Here is a 9,012-nt window from a genome sequence, read left to right on the forward strand (position 1 = left end):
TTAGATGCTCCTCATAAGCAGCTGAACCCCTCAAAACACCACAGCTGGCCAATCAGCAAAGGGAAGCGGAGAGAGAACACACACACAAATGGCACAGGGGTACAGCATCCCTTGGAAGTTGGCACCTAACGCAATCACACTGCTTGCCCACCCCTAGAACCAGCACTGGCTGAGGCTGTTTGAAGCCCAGGCTGCATGTTTTTTCAGTCACATAGGCCAGACAGTGGGGACCCGCATACAGCTAATTTTCCCTTCATTTAGCAGGGAAAAAATGTGTTTGGAGTTGTGTGTTGAGCTGTGATCTGAGTGACATGTTAGGGTGCCTCTTTGGAAACCGGGGAGAGCAGAGTCAAAATACTTTAAAATGATTTTTGAGTGTTTTAGACATGAAACTAGTAACTCTAGAGTGCCAAAATCTTCAGTTAATAATTTACGTGTCATTAAAACTCAAGAAATGCCTGAGATTCCAGCTACTTCATTTAATAGCTGTATGTTTACACACCAGGGGAAAGCTTTCAGGGAGTGCAGGATGTTTGTCATTTTGGCTCCAGGGTATGTTGACATATTTTCCTATTTTGATAAAATGTATTTCCATGTTGTGCCATACAATGTGCCATGGTTCTTACTTGTTTTGACATAAAAATGTGAGTTCCTTTAAATGTTGTCGCAAACACTGCTTTTGATTGTTGAAAATGGCTTGCTTTCCATCGGTCTGTCAGCATTCAAATTTCCAAATTGTGATTTCATATATTTTATTTTGTGTACGTGTGCATGTGGTTTTGTACTGTTCTTGGAACATTAAGTAATGGAGAGCGCTGATTGACTGGTAAGGATGGTGATAGTTTGTATCCTTTTTTGCAATGCTCAGTACATATAAACAGGGCCCTGTGTGCACCATGGCAACTTGAAACTAAACTCTGTGGCAAGGGCCCTAGATTCTGCTGAAGTCTGGTACAGCAGGGAGGAGATTCTGTGACAGATTCATTTGATTATTTTAAACTCAGGTTTGTAATGTGCAACTAAATGCTACAATCAACAAAGTGCCCCCAACACTGTTGATTTTGTAGATTCAATTTAGTTTATATTGTTTCCACATTTGCTGTTTTCAGTGTGCTGCAGCTTTGGTCTTCACACTACAAAATTACTATGTATAATTGTCAGGGAACCTGGAAGTATTTTAGCTTCTAGGTTGCGGATAGCTGGGACTTCTAGAACTAAAGGAGGTGTTCTGGGAGTTTGGGATTAGCAGGGACGTCCTTAGGCATAGGCAACATAGGCAGCTGCGTAGGGCACCTGAAAATTTGGGGCACCACTGGGTCTTAGTGTCCACCCTCTTGTTTTCCTATCCCTGTTCTGACCCTTCCTGCAGGCTCCCACAGATGGCTGCTCTAGCCTGGTGAGTCTTCCTTGGGAGGGAATCTAGTAGTTAAAGGTGAAAAAACCTCCAGCCTGCCAGACCTATTAGCACAACATTGAAACTGTTAAAGAGACATTCAAGGGGTAATAAAGCCATTTAACAGGCATTTGCCAACCCCAAGGTATATACTGACAGGTTTCAGAGTGGTAGTCCTGTTAGTCTGTATCAGCAAAAACAAGGATGAGTCCTTGTGTCACCTCAAAGACTAACAAATTATTTGGGCATAAGCTTTTGTGGACTAGAACCCATTTCATCAGATGTCCACGAAAGCTTATGCCCAAATCAATTTTTATACTGTCAGTTTCTGACTTTACTGACAAAAACAGTTGTGCATTAATGTAATATTTACACAGAACATGTCAGTCTACAGGACCTTAGTTTAAAATTTGCTTTAAAAATATTTCATTAGTGAGCTGGTGAAGATTATAAAAGATTTCTAAAAAATGCTTGCATAGAGTTTTAGATGCACAATCATCTTTAGCCTTAAATGTGTGGATCTTCACACATAGTTTTTTAAATAAATCCTTCAAAAGACCTCCCTTATCTAAAATGCACATTTTAATTACTATAGTTAAAAAAAAAAGTGCTTCCAAGTCTTCCTGTCCTTTTTGTCCATCCCTTCAACACCTCTTCCCCCACTCTCCACTAAAGAGAGCCCTTAAAGGGACAACAGTCCTTCCCTTCCAGATAGCTGGACAAAGAGTTCCCTTTCTTTACTTCTGACTATCCGACAAACTAGTTTTAAAAGAACCCTCCAGCAAAATCAGTACCTTAGTAAGACAAAATCCTTGTTATACCTAAAATCTTTGGAAACATATTTTTTTAAAGTTGGTGAAATTTCATAACCATGTCTCTTGTTATGGAGATCACACAAAGTAAATTACTGTTCCCTTTTTCTAAAAGCAATGAACATTGTTATGAACACACTAAACCTCTCTGATTAATTTAAAAGAATGTCTTTGTTTCAGTGAGTTAAATATGTAGTAATCTGGAATGCTGGCTTAAGATTTGAGTACATTTAAAATATAAATTCAACTTAGAAATACTGATGAAGAAAATGTAAAACAGAGAAGAGCTGCATCATGTATTCCATTATATGTAATGTTGTATTCAGCAGGACAGCTGACTCACCCTTACTATGAAGTTTTTGCAAATAAATCTCTGACAAACTTCAGGGCATATCAAAAAACCTGTGACTGACATTTTTTATTCCCAAATTTTAGTGCTTTTAATTAGGTACTTTCTTCATGTCCATTCTGCATGAAGGAGAGTGCATCGAAGTCTCTGCGGGGAACTGTGACTCTCCGCCACCATGAGGCAGGCTGGGCATCTCATTATCCTTTGCTGTCAAGTACCTCTTCCCCCTCCCTCACCAGGCTGTGAGCTTGGGCTGCCATCCGGCATAGGGGCACCAGTTTAATAATACTGCGTAGGGCCCCATAAATCCTAAGGACGGCCCTGGGGATTAGGACAACAACTGATTTTTTTTTCTGTTTAAAATGATCAGTGGTGAAGCAGCTAATATTGCTAATTAAGCTTCAAATTTAACAGCCCACTGAGCTAAATAGGGCAATGCATGTGCAATGCTGCATCAGTTTACATTTGCATTATGTTTTCTTCTCAACCACGAAGAAAGGCTATACACGTTTTCTCTACATGATGGTTAGATTCTGGCCAATAGTTCTATGGCAAAGAATAGCTTCCAAATTCTTTTGCTGCAGAATACATTGGCCTGTCAGATGAACAGGAAATAGTAAAGACCTATTAGGTTTCTAGTTCATCTCTTCCCATATTGGTGCTGGTCTTGTCTACATCAATGTAGGTAAGAGAGTAGAGACTTTCTCTCCTTTTTCCTGTCTTTTCTCAATAATAAAAGATTAGGTCAATTCCCTGGATCTGAACAGCTCCAAACTTTAGGAAAGTATGGACCCAGAACTTGTACTTGACCCCCATCTCTAATAAGCCAACTCAAAATACTGGATCTGAACACCAGAAAAATAAAGTCCTGATCTTACCTCTGCATTTTGGGTCCATCTCTAGCATGATATTCACCATTGTGCAGTAACTGTTCTGATACGAAGTGTCTTCTTCACTGTTGGTGTTTTGCTTCATGCCACTAATATTTAGATATGCTGCCCAGGGCTGCCCAGAGGGGGGGCATGTCATAAACAGATAGCTAAGGGTTAATGTCTCTTTCACCTGAAGCACCTGACCAGAGGACCAATCAGGAAACCGGATTTTTTCAACTTTGGGTGAAGGGAATTGTGTGTCTGAGTCTTTTTGTCTGCCTGCCTGCTTTCTCTGAGCTTTGGAGAAGTAGTTTCTACTTTCTAGTCTTCTGTTTCTAAGTGTAAGGACAAAGAGATCAGATAGTAAGTTATATGGTTTCTTTTCTTTGGTATTTGCATTAATATAAGTGCTGGAGTGCTTTGATTTGTATTCTTTTTGAATAAGGCTGTTTATTCATATTTCTTTTAAGCAATTGACCCTGTATTGTATCATCTTAATACAGAGAGACCATTTGTATGTATTTTTCTTTCTTTTTATATAAAGCTTTCTTTTAAGACCTGTTGGAGTTTTTCTTTACTTCGGGAAAATTGAGTCTGTACTCACCAGGGAATTGGTGGGAGGAAGAAATCGGGGAGATCTGTGTGTTGGATTTGCTAGCCTGATTTTGCATTCCCTCTGGGGGAATAGGAAAGTACTTTTTGTTTCCAGGATTGGGAACAGAGAGGGGGAATCACTCTGTTTGGATTCACAGAGCTTGTGTCTGTGTATCTCTCCAGGAGCACCTGGAGGGGGGAAGGGAAAAAGGATTATTTCCCTCTGTTTTGAGACTCAAGGGATTTGGGTCTTGGGGTCCCCAGGGAAGGTTTTTCAGGGGGACCAGAGTGCCCCAAAACACTCTAATTTTTTGGGTGGTGGCAGCAGGTACCAGGTCCAAGCTGGTAACTAAGCTTGGAGGTTTTCATGCTAACCCCCATATTTTGGACGCTAAGGTCCAAATCTGGGACTAAGGTTATGACATGAGTGGCAGCAGGTGGGATATAGACAGAATCCAGAAGCCAGTAGGAATATTATATTTTTCTCTTCTCTGCTAAGGGCTTTTTAGCAGAGAGAAACAGTTGGTTTTAAAAGGGAACCAGAGAGAATTTTTTTTTCTGCTCTCTCTGGCAGTTTGTGGCTTGCATGTTAAGCGAGAAGCCATTAAGAGACTGTTAAGGGTCTTTTGTCTTGCTTCATGCCACTAATATTTAGATATGCTGCCCAGGGCTGCCCAGAGGGGGGGCAAATGGGGCAATTTGCCCCAGGCCCCGGGTCCCGCAGGGGCCCCGTGAGCCCTGGCCTGGTGGTGGTCCGGGTCTTCGGTGGCATTTCAGCGGTGGGGGGCCCTTCAGCACTGCCGAAGACGCGGAGCGACTGAAGGGCCCTCCATCACTGGGTGAGTACAAGCACCGCAGCTCCCCTGCTTTGCCCTAGGCCCCCTGAATCCTCTGGGTGGCCCCGATGCTGCAAAGGATTCAACCACCCTTATACCAAAGGAGATGCCCCGATTCCAAAGTTGAATACTAATTAAATAATTTAAGTGCCCACAGTGAGCTAGTTGCCTGAGATATGATCTGTCTTCCTGTGATTTTCTGCCACTGTTGAGAGTAGCTGAGGCACTCCCAATATAAGTGAAAGGGAGCTGCGTGGCAGGGCATTCCTTGTGAGGGGCCCTCCGTTTTGGAACTTGCTCCCCACCATTGGTACACAAGAGCCTAGATTTGTTAATCTTCTGGGCATGCTTGCAAAGTCCATCTTTTCTCTGTCTTTGTTAAGGAGGGCCTGGGCAGGGGTGGATATATTTGAGGCCAGTTGTTTGTTTATGGTGTTATTTTTAATTCATGGGGGAGGCTCCCAGTGCACTGGATAAGTGCTTCAAGGCATATTTTAAAAATTTGAAGAAACAAATAAGGAACTGTACAGATTTAGGATCTGTTAAAGAAAACTTCTAAAAATCTTGTTTACAATTATATCCTTTCTCTTTCTCTCTCTTGCAGACAGGACAGGATGGGTCATCACAGAGACCTACACCCACCCGTATTCCTGTGTCAAAAGGTATGAAAGCAGGAAAGCCAGTAGTGGCAGCCCCAGGAACAGGAAATGTGACAAAATTCGAGCCTCGTGCCGAGACTCAGTCTATGAAAATAGAACTGAAGAAATCTTCAGCCAACAGCTCTGCCTCCCTGGGCTGGGGGAAGGGCTGAGGGCAGTGGCTAAGGGGGTATGTTGTGCAGGTTTTACTGCTACCATGGAAATCAACCCCCTGTCTGTTAGTTGCTGGTGTTTGCATTTACTAATTAAGTCCTGAAACTGTCACTTAACATAACAGACTAATAGGTGTGTGTGTCTTGACTTTAACAATATAATTTTGTTTCTATGCTGGGCTAAAAAGCTACTTGGAGGCTCGTAATGTTTGCAGATAATGAAATCAGACTGAGCAGCCTCACTTACACATTGATCTTAATTCAGGGGTTATTGAATTTATAGATAGGGTGGGCCACATCTTAAGAGATTGTCTCATGGGACCACCTTCCATCTCACTCACAATTGCGCAGGCTACTTTCCCTCCTTTTTCATGATCATTTAACATTCCTGAGACAACTAAAGCATTGCTTGGCTAGAGAAGTAATGCTAGAAAAGCCATGTATTTTAGGTCTCTTTTAATGAAGTCTCATAGCTAAAACAATGAGGAAGAGCCAGCACCATGTGATCAGCCATCTCTCTATAGATCAGCAGTGATTCATAGACCACAATTTGGAAAGCACTGATGTAATTGATTTTTTGTTACAGCCACAATATGGGCCTGATCCAAAACCCCTGGATGTCAATGGAATTACTTTCTTTGGACTTGTCTATACTTTTGGCTAGATTAGCATTGTTGTGATCAATGCAGCAGTGTCGATTTAGTGGGTCTGGTGAAGACCCGCTAAGTCAATGGCAGAGTGCTCTCCCATCGACTCCTGTACTCCAGCTCCTCAAGAAGAGTAAGGTAAGTCAGCAGGAGAGCATCTCCCGTCAGCACAGCAGGATGTAGATACTGCGATAAGTGGATCTAGTTTTGTCAACTTCAGTTATGTTATTCACTTAACTGAAGTAGTGTAACTTAGATTGACTTACCGTGGTAGTGTAGACAAATCCTTTGACTTCAGTTTACTTTGGATCAGGCCCATAATCAGAAAGTGTGCTGTAGTTTGACATCAGCTGCCTAGAGTTCTTCTGTCTTAGAACAGTCCTTAATACAGACAGTTAATGGTGCAAAGTAATTGACGAAGAACTCTGCTCAGATACAGAGGGTAGGGGACAGAGGGCTTTGCACCCAACTTACCCTGAATTCCAGCGTGTTCCCTGAAGTCTGGTATGTGTCTATCTCAAATAAAGAACCAGTTTACAGTGCTATGGAGTACCAGTTTGTGTTTTGTTTTGTTCTGAAGTATTTGCATTTGTTCCGTTTGTGGTTTTTTTAGCATGTTTTAAGGAAGTATTTCAGCATGGAAATGGATGTGGATGTAAATGATTGATGTCATTATTTTGTTTGATAGCACCATAATTTCCCCAGAAAACTCAATTTCCACACAAGTAAGATACAATAAAGGAACTCTGGGTTGAAGTAACTTGACATGCTGTGTCTCAGCCAGAAGGTGCATTTTAAAAATATATAATTATTCAACCATTAGAGTGAGCTATTAAGAGTCCCACAACAGTGAGTGCCCTTGCTGGAGGAGAGATGAGAAAGGAAGATGACTCATGCAGCATGAAGAATACAAGTGTAACGCAAAATGAATTTGAGGGATAATGTTAAGTGAAGAAGTTAAGTGGCTGAAGGAAGCAAATGAAGTTAATAGGATGTACAGGATCAATGCAATGAACCAAGGGATTGGGTAATTAGTTTCTCTTGTGAAGGAGAGGTTGAAAGAAGAGTTTGTCAGTGGAGGGCAACAAAAAGGTGGTAGAATCAGGCAATATTTATCCTTAATCCACACTTTTGGCTGCTACCCTATTAAAGATCTTGATATTTCAGTTAGAGAGCTTACCCCAGCTTCACTATCTTGAAGGCATTCTTATTCTTCTTTCATGCACATGTCCTTCTGATGAACATCATAAAAGTATTGATTCTGATTTTCACAGGTCTTCAAGCATCTTCCATTAACCTGCATCTCTAACTAACTTTGGAAACGTAGGTGCTAGGACATCTGAAAAACAGACTCATGACTTCATATATATAATTTTCCTAATAGCAGAACCAAACTTGGAGCTTCTTCTTGGGAATTTGTGAGTTACTGACCAGAAGTGCATCACTCCTTCCAGCTAACTGTTATGCCCAATAAATGCCCCATACCTCAATTTGTCAATTAATCATTAGTGAGTTCTTATTATTTCTAATATAAGAACTTTTTCAGCAGAAGTTCTAAACATAATAACATGAAGCTAAAAGCTCATTATAACACTAAATGCTGAGCTAAACCAAATCTTCCACTCAGTTCAAAACAGTCATTTTAAATGCTGCAAAGTAGATGAGCCCCCTGGTAATGTGGTATGATACAGTAATGAACTATGGATGGCTTAAGCCTTCTTTTTCATAGCTTTTAAAAAGAAACTAGCTCTTCCTAACTTAAGTGATGATATATATGGGACAATAGTCTAAATGTGCCTGCCTTTGAAAGCAGCATCAGTTTTGGATGGGATTTGAGAGACTGCTTTATCTGAAGAAGAAACCATCAGATCAAACTAGATATCCAGTGCCACCACAGCACAGCTGGAATTGGAGAGGCAAACTAGAAGTAGCACTTGTGGAGTTATCAGGACATGTGAGAAGGAATCCAGCAACCCCAGACGAAACAGAATTGACAAGTCAGACTAGTATTTTGAGGATTCAGTGGCAGAGCCCACTGCCAGGACCAGACCAGAGAAAAATCTCTGATCCACAGCCAACCTAGCAAAAGGTCAACGAATCAGAACCAGGCAAAAGGATGTTTCTGAAACTAATCTGGAAAAAAAAAAAACCCACAAACAAACAAAAAGTAACAACTTGTGAATATTGGTAGGAAAAGACCCTGAAAACATACTAATCTTGTTTAAATATTAGCAAGAAGAGGGCAGGTCGCAATTTACAAAGATTCTCAAAAGGAAAGAAAGATAAAATGTAAGGGTTGATGTAAGCCAAAGGATAAATTATTTACTAAGTATTGATGTATAAGGGTTTATTCTGAGGTTCACGGAAATTAAATATTTTGTATAAACTGGAGAAAACTATGTGCCTATAAGTACTTATGGATATCTGTTTTAAGTTTAGTGTGCATCTTTGGTTAAAAAATTAGGTGAGTTCAGCACTTTGTAATATGTTTTCATGTACCTGAAGTTTGCTACTCTAAGTAGGCTGTGGGCGGGGAGGGAATTACAACAACAACAACAACAACAAAGGCTTGTAAAAGTCTTTAAAAGTTGAAGCTTAGCTGTCTTGATAATACAGTTCAGAGTCTCTTTTTCTCTGAAGGTAGCAATATAGTTAGTGACTACAATAAGATAAGCCACTCAGCACCTTAAAACTTTGT

General features: G+C 40.8%; 1 protein-coding gene across 3 annotated transcripts in view; it reads left to right on the forward strand.

Annotated features, from left to right (window-relative positions):
* The window catches only part of FILIP1 (filamin A interacting protein 1), a 156,068-nt gene that overhangs the window by 140,069 nt on the left and 6,987 nt on the right, over positions 1–9,012 (forward strand). For 2 of the 3 annotated variants that reach the window (XM_050950664.1, XM_050950666.1), the window contains one exon: positions 5,461–5,684. In XM_050950664.1, coding sequence (XP_050806621.1) covers positions 5,461–5,667 — 207 coding nt within the window. In that variant the 3' untranslated portion in view covers positions 5,668–5,684. The remainder of the gene's footprint in view (positions 1–5,460; positions 5,685–9,012) is intronic. The other variant, XM_050950665.1, reaches the window with a different exon arrangement.

This window comes from Gopherus flavomarginatus, chromosome 4 (genome assembly GCF_025201925.1).
Source record: "Gopherus flavomarginatus isolate rGopFla2 chromosome 4, rGopFla2.mat.asm, whole genome shotgun sequence".
Lineage (NCBI taxonomy): Eukaryota > Metazoa > Chordata > Testudines > Testudinidae > Gopherus > Gopherus flavomarginatus.